The sequence below is a fragment of the Rousettus aegyptiacus genome, unplaced genomic scaffold (assembly GCF_014176215.1).
Source record: "Rousettus aegyptiacus isolate mRouAeg1 unplaced genomic scaffold, mRouAeg1.p scaffold_m13_p_4, whole genome shotgun sequence".
NCBI lineage: Eukaryota > Metazoa > Chordata > Mammalia > Chiroptera > Pteropodidae > Rousettus > Rousettus aegyptiacus.
Genome location: NW_023416307.1, coordinates 41644472 through 41662986, shown reverse-complemented (window position 1 = coordinate 41662986; position 18515 = coordinate 41644472). Strand labels below are relative to the sequence as shown.

Sequence of the window (18515 nt, the reverse complement as noted above, 5' to 3'; positions counted from 1 at the left end):
GTCATGATTAAAAAATATACATGTATGGTTGGACATCTTGTGAATATACTTAAAACCATTGAATTGTAAACTTTAAAATGGTGACTTTTATATGTGAGTCATATGTCAATTTTTAAAATACATGTAAAATTTTTTTACTTTTTCCCACTCGTGAAAATATTCCATTAATTCATCCTCTTTCCACCTCATTCCTACCCCCAAACCTCACTGCTGAAATGTTGACTTAAAAAAAACAACAAAAGGAAGAGATTAAGAACACTTATTTAGTTTCCACATCCAATGGGAAAGGAGAGAAGGAAGGGAATTTTCAATGGACAATGTTGCAGTCAGCAATTTTGCAGTCATGTGTGGGAAGAGGGGGTTGTAGAAGGTTAGCATGTACCTAAAAATATGATTTGGGAAGTCGATGCAAATTTCTCTACAAACTTAACATGTATCCTGGCGAATTAACTGTGAAAGTTAATCAGCTTTATGCATCTTAATGCTCTTGTTATATGAAGCCTCTCAGACTACTGTAGTGCAATAGATTTAGCAGAGCAATTCGGAATTACTTGACCAAACCAGATTGCTTTGGCTAAACCGGGGAGAGGAGTGTCCTGTAAAATGCTATTCATTCGCATTTGCATTTGGCCAGCCCCCTCCTTTTTTCTGAAATGGACTAAGAACTCTTATTCCCACATGCATGTTTCTGGCAGGAAGATGAGTATGGGCTGTTATTCAAAGATGGGCATGGGGGACATCCAACTGGGAGCCTCAACTCAGGAAACTAATACTCTGCTTTTGTCCCTGTAATGAACCCTGGTCCTGTCCTGTGACTTGTACTGGGCTATGTTAGCCATTTTGAATGATTTTCATTCTGCCTAAAGACCTTGGTCTATTTATTCATTTTGAATTTGTGGCTTAAAAAAAAAATCTTAGTGGTTTCATCTGCCTTTCTCTTCATTTTATCTTTTGGGTTTTTTTTTTTTTTTTTTGTAATTTGTTTTTACTCTCTACGAACACTTATATAACATGTTTCACGAGAGCAGAGTGACCTGCCTTACATAGAAGGCCTAAACAGATGCCTAATTTAACTTCCTTTTGACATACTACCCAACTTCTGTGGGTGACCTCCCAGAAGCCTGGAAAAGGGCAGTTCTGTCCTTTCTTTGCAGAGCTTCTGTGACAGACACAGCTTACTGTTTATGAGAAATTGAGAAGACAGAGCCCTTTATGTCTTAGGAAGCCATTTCTAGAAATGGCATATTGTATTTCTCTTTTTCCTAGGCAGAGAATATCTCTTCCTGTCAGTTTATCAGAAAAGAAAGAGGGAAAATAATCACCTCCTCTTCTTCCATTAGGAGCATGATTCGGTTATTTTTTTAAAATCAAGACTTGAATATTATGCCTTAGGAAACCTTGAAGAATTAAGGAAAAAAAATGTGAATAAGTCAAGGAAAGAATTCAATTATAAGCATATTTGAATCACTAATTAGTTCTTCTCCTCCCCATTTTCCTGGGCAGTGAGTGTTGGTGCTGACCTACTCACACTTGCCTTCCTTATTATGTAGATACAGCTGAGTGACTTTAAAACTACCAAGACTCTAAAACTACCAACTGTATAAGAAATACATTTTGAAAACACCAGACCTGTGGACCCAAAGGGGAATATCTGAATATATTTTGTAGTAATAAACCAAAGTTGTAAGATAATAACATCCTCCAGTTATAGCTATAGCAAGAAAGGGATAAGAAATTGAATAGGGAAAAACCATCAATTATAGTGCCCTGATCCCAACTCTGCAGCAGATGAACTTCACTTGGCTGTAGGCTGGTCTGGACAAGTGCTGTGGCTAGCTTCCAGAATCTCCACCTGCAGTCCAAGAGGTTCTGAGTATCCCCAGGATAACGAGATGATGCTGATCAGCAATATTTATTGCACAGCATTAAGCAGCCTTTGCTTTTTTCTTTCTTTCTTTCTCTTCTCTTTTCTTTTCAACTTTTGGCCCACGGTAAACTTACCAGGAGCTGTAGCTGTCCTTGAAATGGAGACTGACATAATACTCTGCTCTTACACCTCCCAGAAGCTACACCTCAAAATCAAATTGATTTTTTTTTATGTACTTATGCCCAGGCCCCACACTTAAATATTCTTTTTTTAAAAAAATTATTTATTTATGATTATTTTTAAATATTCCTAACTGAGTCTACAGTGGGGTCTGGGCATCCAAACTTTTTAAACTCCTCAAATAATCCTGATATATGTTGCGGTGCTGAGAATTAGCCTATCATGGTGGGAACAGTGGGAATGTCACAAGGACAGAGAGCCACTGCAAGTTATCCCAACCTATGCCTGTTCAGGGCATAGATTGCCCCAGCTCCCTATTCATGCCACAACACTGACAGCTTGACCCTCTTCCTTCATCCGCATGGGCATCTTCACACTTGTCCTCTCCCTCCTCCTGTCCTCACTGTCTACTCTTGTCTTCCTTTTGGGCCACCAGAAATTAAATCAGCTATAGGCCCTAGGAAGGTTTCCATGCTTCTCTGCTGAGCTTGCCTTCTCATATATTGAAGATTGGGCTAACTCACTGGATAAATGAGCAAATAATTGGTAGCCTGTTGGGTAGAGTTCATGTTTTTTCCAACAATAGCAGAGTGAACAGGGACCACATGCTGCTAAGTACCATCTTTTATTCCGTTCCTGAATCCTTAACATCATATAGGAAAGCATCAGTTTAAAAATCCATTCTTTTCAATTCTATTTAGTAGTCAAGAGTTAAGAGAATATGCTTCCCTCCTAGGTTAAAAAAAAAGATTGAGATTATGCAGTGCCTCATAGATATACTTCCAGTGTGGACATAGTTACATCCAACCTTACTCTCTCTCTGTTGGACACATAGTAACACATGAATGCCAAACAGGCTCACAGTCATTAGTCTTTTTATAGTAAAACTGCTTTATAAGATCTTGAAGAGATAGAAGCACTTTTTAGAAAACAGTTTCTGGTATACTGTTTTAGAAAACAGTTTTGATAATGTAATTTGTTACATATTTATTCTTTTATGCAAGTTTTAGAATCATTCTGTTGAGTTTTTTTTAAAAAAAGAACCATAAGAGTTCTGAGTAAAAATTTATACATAATATACACATATGGAAATATTCATATTTTTATACTATTAAATATTTATATTTAGAAACATGGGCTCTTTCTCTTTATTAAGATCTTATTTTATGTTCTTCAATAAAATGTTATATTATCTTCTTAAAGGTCTTGTACCTTTCTTGATAAATTTTTTCTAGGTATTTTTTAATAGCTTTAATGAGGCATAATTTACCTTATAGAGTTATGCAATATCCCCATAAATCAGTCTCAGGACTTGCTCATTATCCCAAAAAGTCCCTTCATGACCTTTTGCTGCTAACTTCTACTTCCACCCAGAGCCCTAGGCAACCATAGATCTTTCCACGTCTAACGATTTGTCTTTTCTGGACGTACACTATAAATAGCATCATATAATAGATAATCTTGTGTATCTGGCTTCTTTCAGTTAGCATAATGTTTTTAAGGTTCATCTGCATCATAGCATGCGTTAGTAGTTGCTGAGTAGTATTCCATTGTATGGCTATATCACATTTACTTTGTTCATCAGTTGATGGATCAGACTGTGTCCAGTTTTGAGCTATTATGAATAATACTTCTACAAATACTCATATACCAGTTTTATATGGATATATGTTTTCATTTCCCCTGGATAGATTCCTAAGAATAAAATTGCTGGGTTGAACAAAAAGTTTGTGTTCATCTTTTTAAGAAACTGTTAAACATTTTCTGAAGTAGATGTACTGTTTTACATTCTCACAAGCAATGTATGAGGGTTCCAGTTACTCCACATCCTAATCAACATTTGATATCAATGTCATTTTGATTGTAGTCATTCTAGTGGGTCTATATTATTTATCTATAGCTGCATAACAAATTACCCCAAAATTTAGCTCCTTAAAATCAAACGGTTATTAAAATCTTACAGTTTCTGTGAGTCAGGAATCTGGGTGTAGTTAGCTAGGTCCTCTGGTTTAGGATTTCACATGAGGTTACATTCAGGGCTTTGTGGGGACTGTATTCATCTCAGTGGGTGAGTGGGAGAGGATCTGCTTCCAAGCTCACTTAAATGGGTATTAATTAGTAGGAGTCAGTTCCTTACAGTCTCTTGAACTGAGGGCCTCCATTCCTCACTGGCTGTTGGCTAAATGTCTCCTTCAGTCCTTTGCCACACGGGCTTCACCAAAGGGCAGCTCACACATGGTAGCTGGCTTCTATGAGAGTGAGGAAGTGAGAGAGCAAGAGAGGGTGAGCAAGACCCAGGCCAGAGTCTTTTTATAACTTAATATCATCATATCGTTAAGAAGCTGCTTACACATTCACTGTGATTTTAATTTGATTTCCCTAATGACTAATGATGTCTTTTCACATGTGTATTAGCCATTTGTAAAGCCTCTTTCGTGAAATAACCACCAGTTTTTCTCATTTAAAAAAATTGGGTTGTTTGCTTTTTTATTATTGGGTCATCAGACTTCTTTATATATTCTGGATACAAATTCTTTCTTAGATATTTGATTTGCAAATTGTATTAGTTTTCTGTTACTTTGATAAATTACTACAAGATTAGCAGTTCAAATAACACAAACTTGTTATCTTATACTAATCGATAAGTCAGAAGTCTTGTAGGGGGTCTCACAAGGCTAAAATTCAAGTGTTAGAAGCTGCACTCCTTTCTAGAGGCTCTAGGGCAGCATCCGTCACCTGCTTACTCTAGTTGTGGGCAGAATTCAGTACTTTGTGTTGTAGGACTTAGGTCCATGTTCTTGCTGGTTGTAAACAGAGAGGCATTCCTAGCTCCTAGAGGCCACTACATTCTTTGGTTCTTGGCCCATTCCTCCATCTTCAAAGCTACATCATCACCAACAGGTTGAGTCTTTTTCCATGTTCTGTCTCTGTGATCCTTCCTCATCAAATCTCTTTCTCACTAAAGCTTGGAAAGGTTCTCCTATTTTAAGGACTCATATAATTAATTAGATTGGGCCAACCTCAACAACACAGGGTAATCTCCTCATCTCAAGGTCTTTAACCTTTATCACAAATGTAGATACCTTTGCCATGTATGGTAATAAATTTACAGGTTCTGGGGATTAGGAACTGCACATTGGGGTTGAGGGGGGAGGGCAAAATATTTTCTCCCAGTCTATGGGTTATCATTTTATTTTCTTAACAGTGTTCTTTAAAATATAGAAGTTTTTAATTTTAATGTAGTCCAATTTATTGATTTATTTTTCTTTCATGGATCATGCTAAAAACACTTTACCTAACCCAAGGTCGCAAAGGTTTTTTTTATGTTTTCTTCTAGAAATTTTTATAGTTTTAGCTCTTGAGTTTAGGTTCATGATCCGTTTTGAGTTCATTTTTGTATAGTGCTAGATAAGGATCTAAGTCTATTTATTTGCTTTTGCATGTGAATATCAAGTTGTCTCAGCACCATTTGTTGAAAAATTTCTTTTCTCTCTCATTGAATTGTTTCGGCATCTGTATTGAAAATCAGTTGGCCATAATTTTAAGGATTTATTTCTAAACTCTCAATTTTCTTTCATTGATTTTATGTCTACCCTTGTATGAATATTACACTAACTTTTCCAGGTATTTTTATGTTTTTTTTTGTTACTATTAGGAATATAGTTAAAATCATTTGAATCTAAAATGTTATTAACTCAGAACTGTTTTCCTTAAACTAACTGACAGATTAATATTCAATCTATTATAAAATTATCTTGACATTGGAATAAAAGGAAAATGCTGCTTTTATGCTAGAATTAGGTAACTTGAAATTGCTTTGGATCTATTAAATTTTTATGGAACTAAGTTGAAAAGATGTCAGAGACTTTGGTATTGGTGTTACATTTAAAATCTTAATGAATAGTATTTGATTTTATACTTTGAATTTGAACAGATTATCGTTTTTGTTATTATTACTTACACACTTTCCCTCAGTATTAGTAACATTTCCAAAGACCTGATTTTCTTTCTTATTTATTTCAGATCAACCTCTAGAATCCCGTAGACTCTGCAACAAGCCAATTCAGAGTTTGCCCAACATGGATTCTATTTTCAGCGAAGCTCTTCTGAAGATGAGGAAAAAGCACCCTGGCTGCCTTTCTCAGGAGGCTTGTGTCCGTGCAGTCCAGGCTGCGGTACAGTATCCCTATGAAGTGAGCATCAAGAAGGAGGAGGAACTATTCATGTACCTTCAGAAATCAGAGCAGGCGAGAGCCCTGCAATATGTTTTCCTGGCAGAGAGGAAAGTGAATAAGTGGTCAGTTCCCTCTGGTGCATCCTGGAAAACAGCATCTGCACGGCCCATCTCCTCAGTTGGTGTTCTCGGTATGTGTAAAGGTGCTACTACCACTTTCTTAGGGCCACCAGGTGCCAGGTTCTATGCTAAATATATTACATGTGTTAGCTTACTTAATTTTCACCCCAGCCCATGAACTATCTTCATTTTATGTGTGAGGCCTACAGATATTAACCTTTTCAACAAGGTGTTAAGCACAAGTGGTGTAAGAGCCTGACACTAGGTCTGTCTGAATCTAGACTCTGATCATTTTTCATTCATCCCAACCTCTTTCCTGTATGAACCTCTCACTCTTGGATTTCCCAATGATGATTACTATTAATACCATGTCTCAAGATGTGACCTGTCACTCTATAGCTAGGTTTTGGAATTAAGTCTCTGTCTTTCTGGTCTCTGGAACCATTCACTTCTCCTGATTCAAAAATCACTGTCCTCAGATCCAACTGGACCTTGAAACAGGGTCTTCCCTACTTCTTCCCCCTAGAAATATCTTTTTTCCTCAGAAGCTCGCTCTCTGATTGGCTTCTTTGGGTCACTTTCCTAAGCTTCACTTGCTCTTAGTCTTGGCTCAGGAGTGGTCTATTGTGGATTTTAAACCCCATGAGATGGGAAATAAAATGTTATATGTTTCAGTTCAATGTTGATCCTCTTTGGGAAGAGGTTCATAGTTTACTAAAAGCATCAGCTTTCTTAACTTTCTCCCAGCTCTCTAGCACCCAATTTGGAGGGAAAATGCCCACTTTGCTTCTTTTTAGTCTGTTACCTCAGTCAAGTTTTGGTATAAAACAGCATGTCTTTAATACAAATACACTGTGCTTTTTTCCAACATTGCTCACTTTTGGTTTTTTAAGGAGGTGGATAAATAAAACTATGAGTCTTCCTTTTTTTTTTTTTTGTATTCTTTCAGCAACACCAATATTTGTTTATAGTTGTATACTTACTTGTTTCTTATTCCTTATATTTTTTCAAGCCAAGAATAATTAATGCAAAATAATAGCAAAACTTAAATTTATCAGTAGCGCTTATTAATCATTGTCTGAGAGTTACCCTATTTCTTTTTTGTGAGCCTTTTAAAAAGACTTCGGGTTTGTCTGGCATAGAATGTTTAAAAGTTTGAAGTTGTTTTTTTTTTTAAGTGTACCCCACGTTGTTCTGGAAAATATTTTTTAAAGTATTTTAAATATGCAAAAGACAACATGGATAAAAATAAACTGAGAGTTTTCCCTTCTTATCGTTTATCCCAATACTGCTCTACATCTCCTCTTTGTGATACAGTCTTTCGCAGTACCCTATGTCACCTGGAACTTTATTACAACCTCATCTGCTTTACTAATGGTTCCCTACTCTGTCTTCTGCCTGAAACCTGGCTTAACCTGGGCACCTGCTTCCCCTGCAGCCCTCTCAAGAGAATGGTACTGCTTCTTTCACACTCCGCGGACCCCAGTGTTCCTTTCTCATACCATGAGTCCCTGCAGACACTCTCCTTTGTAGTTTTGCCATCTGGTCTTATCTCTCTGTCTCTCCTCATTACTGTCATTGCTTCCTCTCATTTCCTGAAAATTTTGGTACCTGGCCCACAGTTATCCACTTTGGCCCAAGTCCTGCTGCCATCATAATTGTCTTCGTCATCTGCATGGACAGTTCATCAAGCCCTGTTGCTTTGGGTTCTTTTGCTTCTTCCAGTGGCATTCACCTCACTTCACTTCCACGACCCACATTTATGGCCTCACTATAGGTCTTGTCTTCACCCTGAACATTTATCCACCTCTGACATTTGAAATCACATCTTTTCACCCCAACCTTGTATCTTTTTATATATCTCTTAGTTGGTTATTCTAACTACATCCATAACTTCAGCAGCAACCCTTACATTTACTTTCTTCTGCATTTGGCTTTAATTCTAGAGTCATTTCTTCAGCCACTCTCTTGCTGATGCCCTCAAACTCCACAATTCATTGCCCTTCATCTATGCCCCCTGACAAAACCCCAACCCTGATAATCCCAACTCTGCACTTCCATGAGCTCATGCTCGCGCTTCTCAGTTCAGATGGACAATCAGGAGGGGAGAAGGCTGCAGCTGACCAAAAAGTACAGAAACTTTAGTTAAAGAACCCCTTAGTCTTTATTCATAATTGTCTTCGTCATCTGCATGGACAGTTCATCAAGCCCTCAGGAGAAGTTTCTCACAGTAGAAGTTTCTGACAAAATTTAATTACAAGGCAGTTAAAGGCAGTAATTGGGTAGGGGAGCAGGATTCCTTGCTCCTGTCTGTATGAGGAAAAATTAGGAAACTAAGTTCACTATAAATACAATATGTACCTAGGAAAACATAATAACCAATAGTGAAAAGCTTGGATCTTTAGCCCTTTATTTTGAGACCACAAAGTTGTGAGAAGAGAAGTTAGAAGTTAAGGACTTTTTGAAAGAAATGTATATAGTTAGCCCTTGAACAATACAGGGCTTAGAAGCACCAAGCCCCTAAGCAGTCAAAAATTCATGTAAAGCTTTTGACTCCTCCCAAAATTTAACTGCTAGTAGCCTTCTGTTGACTGGAAACTTTATTGATAACATAAACAGTCAATTAACACATATTTGTTTGTTACATGTATTATATAATATATTCTTACCATAAAGTAAGCTAGAGAAAATATTAAGAAAATCATAAGGAAGAGAAAATACATTTACTGTATTTATTGAACAAAACCCACATATAAGTGGACCTGCATAGTTCAAACTTGTGTTTTCCAGAGTCAATGGTATTATGTTTTCACACATGTTTTATTTCCATGATTAAATCAAAAGTGTCAGTTTATAGAACTAAAGAACATCTAAAAGTATAGCGAGGACACTTCTAGAAAGCATTAATCTGCTCCACTCTTGTGACAGGGATTATGAGTTGGTTTGTGGCCCCAGTGAACCTTCAGCAGACCTGCTCTCAGAGGTGAGCACCGAAGAACTGTGCTCTGTCCTCACAAGGTGGCTTTCCTTCTCCGCTCTGTTTTCAGTTCTGAGATATCACTCACATTATGTTACAGTTTGCAAAGCACTTTCACATAACTTCTTATTAATTCTTATTGTCCTTGTGAGAACATAACTTCTGCAATGCTGGAAATTTTATATGAAGCTTGGGACTGAGAACTAAGAGGCCAGGATTTTCAACCCACATTCTCCCTCCCTTTTACCCAGGCTAAAGTTTAGGATACAAGTTGGTATACAAGTGAGAGCTAGTAAGCCTTCCTGTTATTGTGAAAAGCAAATGTTTTGCAAATTTTGAAAACTAAATGTTTTTAATAACTTAATATATTTAGTTAATTATGTTATAAATGATTTTAAATAATTTAATAAATTCTGAAAATTAAATAACTATATTCCAGAGAAATGAATTAGTGATTTCTGATGACCGATAATATTCTATATTCAAAACCAATCCGCAATAAGAATTATGGAAGAGATACATACAAATGGCTTTCACAAAGTTGTTTTATCCATACTGGTTTGGTTAGATAACAGATACTCTGCTTCTATAACAGATAACAATCTCAGTGGCTTAACCTAATAAAGCTTTATTTCCTGTGTGCTCCACTAGGTCATTCTAGGACCAGCTTCTTTCCAGCTAGCGACTCTGCCATTCCCTTGGACAAGGGTCAGCAAACTTTTTCTGTAAAGTGCCAGGTAGTAAATATTTTAGGCTTTGTGGACTATATGGTCTCTGTCACAACTAATCAGTCCTGCCACTAAGCACAAAAACATTCATAGACAATATGGAAACAAATTAGCACAGTTGTATTCCAACAAAACTTTATTCATAAACATTGACATTTGAATTTGGTATAATTTCATGTGTCATAAAATATTCTTCTTCTTTTGTTTTATTTCAACTATTTACAGCGTAAAAACATTCTTAGTTCACAGGCAATATAGAAATAGGCTGTGGGTGAAACTTGGTTTTCTCCAAGCCTCAGAGTTATTCTCTTTCAGTAATAATTACAGATCTTTTAGGGGATTTTATGGGTCAATTGTAGATCCCACATCCCCACCCTCCACCATTTTATTGTCCAGAATTAATCACAGGCCCTACCAGGATACAAGCGATGTGCAAATATAGTCTCTTACATGTATAGGAGGAAAATGAAATGGTATAAGGAAGGAATAGGAACATCTTTGCCATCCAATAGTTTTTCTACATTTTTTATTCCTCTTGCCTTTGCTAAAACATTACTCCTTTTCTTTTTCCCTTCTCTGACCTAGATAGTTTAATTTCCCCAATTTCACCTATTTCAAAATGATAGTTTTTCAAATATTTCTTATCGAAACTTTTCTTGATTTATGTAACCAAATATAATCTCTTTCCTTTGAATCACCAAAGAAATTTAACCTTTCACATCACTTACTTTACCTTATAGGATGGATATTTGGGAACTTCTTCCCACTACTATATTATAAGCTCCCCAAGGACTGATACTTTTCGTGTTTTTTTTTAACAGTTTTATTGTGCTATAACTCATATTCTATAAAATTCACCCTTTTAAAAAGTACAGTTCAATATAAAATGGTGCAGCTGCTGTAGGAAACAGTATGGAAGTGCCTTAAAAATCGAACTATCATATGATTTAGCAATTTCGTCTCTGGTACATACTCAAAAAATTGAAAGTAGAGATCCGAACATATATTTGTACATCCATGTTCATAGCAGCATTATTCATAATAGTCTAAATGTGGGAACAACCCAAGTGTCCTTCAGTGGGTGAATGAATGAACAAAATGTGGTGTATACATACAGTGGGATATTAGCTTCAAAAAGGAAATACTGACACACAATGTAACATAGATGAACCTTGAGGATATTATGCGAAGTGAAATAAGCTAGTCACAAAAGAAAAAACTCTGTACGATTCCACTTATATAAGGTACCCATAGTCAAAATCATAGAGACAGAAAGTAGAATGGCAGTTGACGGTGGCTGGCGGAAGGGAGGAATGGGAAATTGTTTAATGGATACAGACTTTCAGTTTTGCAAGGTGAGAAGATAGATGGTGGTGCTGGTTGCACAGCAACGTGAACGTACTTAATGCCACTAAACTGCACACTTAAAAATTGTTATGATGGTAAGTTTCATTTATATGTATTTTACTACAATGAAAAAAATTTTAAGTACATAGTAACAATGTCACCAAAAAAATGTACACTTCAGTAGGTTTTTTTAGATATTTACAAAGTCATGCGGACATTGCCACAATCAACTTTAGAAATTTTCATCAGCCCAAAAAGAAAACTGGTACCCATAGCAGTCATTCCTCATCGCCCTTCTCTCCAGTCCCTGGCAACCACTAACCTACTTTCTGTCTCTCTGAATTTGCTTAATCTGGACATTTCATATAAATGGAATCATATAACATGTAGCCTTTTGTGTCCAGCTTCTTTAATTTAGCATAATATTTTCAAGATTTGTCCATATCATAGCATACATCAGGACTTCATTCTTTTTAATGGCTGAATAATATAGCACATTTTGTTTATCCATTCATCAGTTGGTGGACATTGGGGTTGTTTCCACCTTTTGGCTATGCAGGTCTGAACATTTATATACAACTATTGTGTGATCATATGTCTTCAGTTTTCTTGGGAATATATGTACACACACACACACACACACACACACACACACACACACCCCTACCTACCTAGAGTGGAATTGTTGGATCGTATGGTAACTCCATGTTTAACCTTTGAACCACTTTCAAACTGTTTTCCACCGCAGCTGCACCTTTTACAATCTGCTAGTAATGTATCAGGGTTCCATTACTCCTACATCCTCACCAGAACTTGTTATTGTTTTTTAAATTATAGCTAACCTAGTGAGTGTGAAATAGTAGCTTGCTATGGTTTTGATTTTAATTTCCTTAATAACTACTGATGTTAGGCATCTCTTCATATGCCGATTGGGCATTTGTATATCCTCTTTGGTGAAATCTTTTTTAGACTCTTTGCCTAATTTTAAATTGAGTTGTTTTTTTTATTGTTGCGTTGTAAGAGTTCTTTGTATATTCTGATACAAGTCCCTTATCAGATATATGATTTGCAAATATCCCATTCTCTGGGTTCTTTTCAGTTTTTTTTTATGGCGTCCTTTAGAAAATAAAAGTTTTAAATTTGATAATATTCAGTTTATCTATTTTTTTCTCTTGTTGCTTATGCTTTTTGTTTCACATCTGAGAGACTACCGCCTAATCCAAGGTCATGAGATTTACTCATCAGAGTTTCATTGTGTTAGCTCTTACTTCAGACTGTTATCCATTTTGAGTTAAGTTTTCTATGTGGTGTGGGCTAGGGGTCCAACATCATTCCTTTGCATATGGATATCCAGTTGTCCCAGTACCATTTGTTGAAAAGACTATTTTTCCCCCATTGAATGGTTTGCAACCCTTGTCAAAAATCGATTAGCCATAAGTGTATGAGTTTATTTCAGGACTCTCAGTTCTATTCTGTTGATCCATGTCTATCCTTATGCCAGTACTGCACTGTCTTGAATACTGTTGTTTTGTCATAAATTTTAAAATTTGGAAGGTTAACATGTTTTAAAATATTGTTTTGGTAATTCTCAATTCCTTGTATTTCTATATGAATTTTTGGGTCAGCTTGTTAGTTTCTACAAAAAAAAAAAACAGTTGGATTTTTGATAAGGATTGCATTAGATCTGCAGGTCAATTTGGGTAGCAATACCATCTTAACAATACGAAGCCTTCTGATTCATGAACATAGGGTTCTTTCCATTTATTTAGGTCTTTAATTTCTTTCAGTAATGTTTTGAGTTTTAGTGTACTTCATTAAATTCTGAAGTGTTTTATTCTTTTTAATGTTATTGTAAGCAGAATTACCTTAATTTTGTATTTAGATTGCCTATTGCTAGCATGTAGAAATACAATTGATTTTTCCTGCAACTTTGCTGAACTCGTTTATTAATTCTAATAATGTGTATGTGAATCCAACTCATTGTTAAATTCTCTAGATCAGCGGTCTCCAACCTTTGTGGCACCAAGGACTGCTGCTCTTATGAGAATTTAATGCCCGATGATCTGAGGTGGAGCTGAGGTGGTGATGCTAGCTCTGGGGAGCGGCTGCAAATACAGATGAAGTTTGCTCAGTCACCCGCTGCTCACCTACTGTGTGGCCTGCTCCTTAACAGGCCAGGAACCGGTATCAGTCCACAGCCTGGGGATGTGGGACCTCTGTTCTAGAGCACTTAGCATAGTGTCTAGCCTTAACTAGTATTTGATCCATTTATATTATTTGAATTGATCTCTTTAAATGCCACATGGCCACAGAAGCCTTCCAACCACTCAGTAATTTTCCAATTCCCAATACCATTGAATCAGTTTTCTCTCCTTTACTTTTATCTACAGGCTTGGGAATGATGGGTCAAGGCATTGTCATCTCTCTTGCAAAGGCCAAGATTCCTGTGATTGCCGTAGAATCAGACAAGAAGCAGCTGGAGACTGCAAACAGCGTAATAACCTCCAGCTTGGAAAAGGAAGGAGCCAAAATGCAGCAGAGTGGCCACCCTTGGTCAGGACCAAAACCCAGGTTTACTACATCCATGAAGGAACTTGGCAGTGTAGATTTAGTCATTGAAGCAGTTTTTGAGGAAATGAACCTGAAGAAGCAGGTCTTTGCTGAACTGTCAGCTGTGTGCAAGCCAGAAACTTTTTTGTGCACCAATTCATCAGTCCTGGATATCGATGAGATTGCCTCTTCCACTGATCGCCCTCACTTAGTTATTGGCACCCATTTCTGCTCACCTGCTCATGTTATGAAGTTGGTAGAAGTTATTCCCAGTCGATACTCTTCTCCTACTACCATTGCTACTGCTATGAACTTATCAAAAAAGTTGAAAAAAATTGGAGTAGTTGTAGGCAACTGTTCTGGATTTGTTGGGAATCGAATGTTTCATTCTTATTGCAATCAGACATATTTCTTGTTAGAAGATGGCAGTAAGCCAGAGGAGATAGATCAGGTGCTGGAAGACTTTGGTTTTAAAATGGGACCTTTTAGGGTGTTTGACCTTAGTGGATTAGATGTGGGTTGGAAAATTCGAAAAGAGGCAGGTCTTACTGGACCTACATTGCCTCCAGGAACTCCTGCCCGAAAGCGTGGCAACACAAGGTATTGCCCAATTCCTGATAGGCTCTGTGAACTAGGACGATTTGGCCTAAAGACAGGTAAGGGTTGGTACCAATATGATAAGCCATTAGGTAGGATTTACAAACCCGATCCCTGGATTTCCAAATTTGTGTCACAGTACAGAGAAACCTACCACATTAAACCACGTATCGTTAGCCAGGATGAGATCCTTGAGCGCTGCTTATATGCACTCATCAATGAAGCATTCTGTATCTTGGCAGAAGGGATAGCTGCTAGTCCAGAGTACATTGATGTTATCTATATACATGGGTATGGGTGGCCAAGACACAAGGGTGGGCCCATGTTCTATGCTTCCACAGTTGGGTTGCCCACAGTGCTAGAGAAGTTGCAGAAATATTACAGGCAGAATCCTGATATTCCCCAATTGAAGCCTTCTGATTATCTGAAAAAAATAGCTTCCCGAGGAAATCCTCCTTTGGAAGAATGGCAACGCTTGGCAGGACCCCTCAGAAGTCAAATGTGATTCAGCCCTCTAGCTTATGCCTCACATGCTAGCATCAAGTAATGCTCATGAATTTCATTGAAATTAAATCCAAAGATCCTTAAGATTGCTCTGAAATACAAACCAACAGAAATAATTGGTCATCTAAACCTTCTCTTCGGGTCTTCTGTCTTTGATTCTAATGGGTCAAATATTCAGTGCCTCTGAATCTGTCTGTATCAGATAAATTATTTCAATCCCAATGCATAAACTCATGTTAATACCTTAATAGTTAAGGAGAGAGCCTCAGGAATAAGTTAAGGTTCCCAAGTGCTTTTATCTTTGGAGAAATGCCAATTAATAACTGATATAAGCAACTAAGTCATAAGTTCATTTTGACTCCCCCCAACCTCACACACATATCACTGACAGGAAATCATATGGATGTTTCATTCAACAAACAGTCACTGTGCCTCTCCTGAGCATCTTGCACAGCACTTGACAGACCTAGAGTCCAGACAGGAGTTTATCCAGCATGAATGCCAGTGATGAAGTTCCGTCTATAGTCTTAGAGGCAGAGGTGGTAACCAGAAAGAGAAGCAGGGTATCAAATGCAGAACAGAATTGAAATTGTAGGCAAAACAGTTGTGAATTGGTGAGGGAACCAAGTGCTTCAGACCAGAATGGGCCACTCAGAATATCTTGGCAAATTATGCTTAATATATCACTTCTGTCCAAGGCCCAGTCACACTTGCACTGTTGTGCTTGCTGCTTGCAGGAGGCTCGGTAATGTTTGTTGATAATTTCCTTGAGGTCAAGGGATGTCCACAACCTGGTCTTTCTTTACCCTTCTATTCATGGAGAAATAATACACAGTAGGAAGAGTTGCTTTAGTGTAAGAAGGGATCTTAGAGAACATCTAACCTCCTCTGATTCTGTGATAATAATGCTAGTTTTCCTATCATGATAAGCATTTGTGATGTTTGCTATGGAAATGGTTGAGTCTTGAAAAATCTAAAATTATTGCAAAACAAATTTTGTTTAGTCTTGTTATAAGACTTCTTCTTTTTAAACTTTATTGAGTGGTTAAAAGTTCAGGGGTTGGTCAACATAAACATTTATCCATAGATGTTTATAGCAGAATTATTTATAATAGCCCCAAACTGGAAACAACCTAAATGTCCATCACTGATAGATGGATAAACAAAATGGAATAGCCATACAATAGAATATATGGTCATAAAAAGAGATTAAGTATTGATACATGCTACACAACATGATGAACCTTGAAAATATTAATCTAAGTAAAAGAAGACAATCAAAAAAAGGCCACACATTGTATGAACATGAAATGTTCAGTATAGGCAAATCTATAGAGATAGAAATCTGATTAGAGGTTGCCTTGGACTGGAATAATTGTGGGGGTGGAATGGAGATTGACTGCTAATGGGTATAAGGTTTCCTTTTGGGTTAATGAAAATGTTCTGGAGTTATTGTGGTGATGATTACATAACTCTGTGACTCTACTAAACACCATTGAGTTGTACACCATGAATGGGTTAATTATATGGTATGTGAATTTTTAAAATAAAGTTGTTAATAAGTAAGTAAAAAAAAAAATGGGCTCAAGTTATTAGTCTTCAGTATGATGTAAATGAACTGTTTTCACAACATTTCTACCTGTGAACCCAAACAAACTTATCAAAAGTTCTCATAGAGGAATCTTGAATGAATATAGTATAAGTTTTTCATTGTAAAAAACAAAACACCCCCAGAGTGTGCCTGGAATTATAGTTCAATTTACAATAATTTTTAAGGTGAATATTGCTAGACTTTATAAAAATTGGTCCTTGAAATTAAAGACATCTATAGAAAAGATCCTTGAAAGTTGTAACTGTCTCCAAAGTGACTTCTTTTCAAATTAATGCAAACACACACGCACACTAACTTTCTCTTCTTGAGAATTTGAGTGGATTTTGTTTTGAGTTTTTAAAACTCATTTTCTTTCAGCCTACACTGTCCTCTGCATTGGGGCTTTGAAACTAGAGTGTCTATGAATAGATCTTATTATTCAATACTCCCTGAAATTTGATGCTAACATTTGTGTATATGTGTCTGAATGCATTTTTTAGTTTTTAGAAGAGATACTATATCTTACCTCATATTTGCAAAAGCATTTATGACCCAGTAAAGGTTAAGGACCAATACTCTATATGTAAGTGAAATGGTAAGAAGAAATATGAGTTCAATTATTTTTTTATATCAAAAGAGGCAAACCTAATTCTAATTTGTTGGGTCCTATCATATTAACAATGGTTAATATGATAAAACTTTTCCAAGATATCCTATCCCATCCTCGAAAATGCACTTAGTTAAAGGCTTATTTTGTTGTTGTTGTTAAGTTTTAAAACTATGTTTAAAAAAAAGCTTCTGAATGACATTTTAAAAATGTGTTCTAATGGTAATTGACTTTGATGAGAACGATATATTAGAAGCGCTCTTGAAGTTTTGCCATAATACTCCAGCTTTAAAGATGAGACTAAGGATGTTACTTAAAAAGGTAAAGCCACTGTGCAGCTGCAGTTGCTATCTATTTATTCATTTCCAGCAGGAACAGGTGTGTATGACAGCGATAAAGGGAGGGATCCTAAACTCCCCTGATTAATGATGTTACAAAATTGTGTATGCAAATCACACTCCACAGCACTGTAGAAACCTGGTATTTTTAGGGTCTTAACATTAGCCCTTAAAATAGACACCTATAAATCAGAAACATCGCAGGCTCATTGGATTGTCTGAATCCTTTTGGTAGCCATTGATTAAATGAATATAAATCAAGTCTCTAGACTGTGGTTAAAAAACAGCTCACCGCAAGAAAGAATAGTCTATCCTTGGGACTATTGGTGCTATCTGCTTATCTCATCAGCTTATATATATATTTGAGATTAACAGACAAGGTATGCCACTTCCTGGTAGGACAGCAACATTACACAACTCCGAGGGACACCATTCATACTGTGGTCCAAGGGATTGCTATTCACATAGAAATAAGGTGAACAGCACCCCCAGTATTGTCCAGAGCACTTTGTGTAGAGATTTCAAGCCCAAAACTCTTCTCTTTATTGCTGTAAGTATCTTTCAAAACAAAAGTTAGTTGACAAAAGTAGAGAAAAAGTCTCCATTTCGATTGGTATCCCCAATGGGACCTAATCTTGTCTGTTCTTCTTAGTATATATATTTTTTCTAGCACCCTGAGAAAGAAGAACATGAAAAAGATGCACAGGCTTTTAATTCTTGTTCAAAGAATTTCAGGGCACTTCAGTTACAATGATTTATTCGTTCTCTTTTACCAAATTTAAAATAGCCTGACAGAACAAATACCTGAAAACATCTGATAGGATGACAAGAGCAGAGCTGATTGCATCAGCTCTGCTTTCATAATTAGGGTTATTCCACTTTCTCTAAGAGGAAGCAGCTGCTAACAGAAGCAGTCGCTAATTCTAGCCATAACG

The 18515-nt window shown here is 36.7% G+C and overlaps 1 protein-coding gene across 1 annotated transcript in view; it reads left to right on the top strand.

The window, feature by feature from the left end:
• The window catches only part of EHHADH (enoyl-CoA hydratase and 3-hydroxyacyl CoA dehydrogenase), a 46127-nt gene extending 29235 nt beyond the window's left edge, over positions 1-16892 (top strand). Inside the window, exons 6-7 of the mRNA XM_016159748.2 lie at positions 6071-6412; positions 13784-16892. Of these exons, the coding sequence (XP_016015234.2) occupies positions 6071-6412; positions 13784-15045 (1604 nt within the window). The 3' untranslated portion in view covers positions 15046-16892. The remainder of the gene's footprint in view (positions 1-6070; positions 6413-13783) is intronic.
• The last annotated feature ends 1623 nt before the right edge of the window (positions 16893-18515 follow it).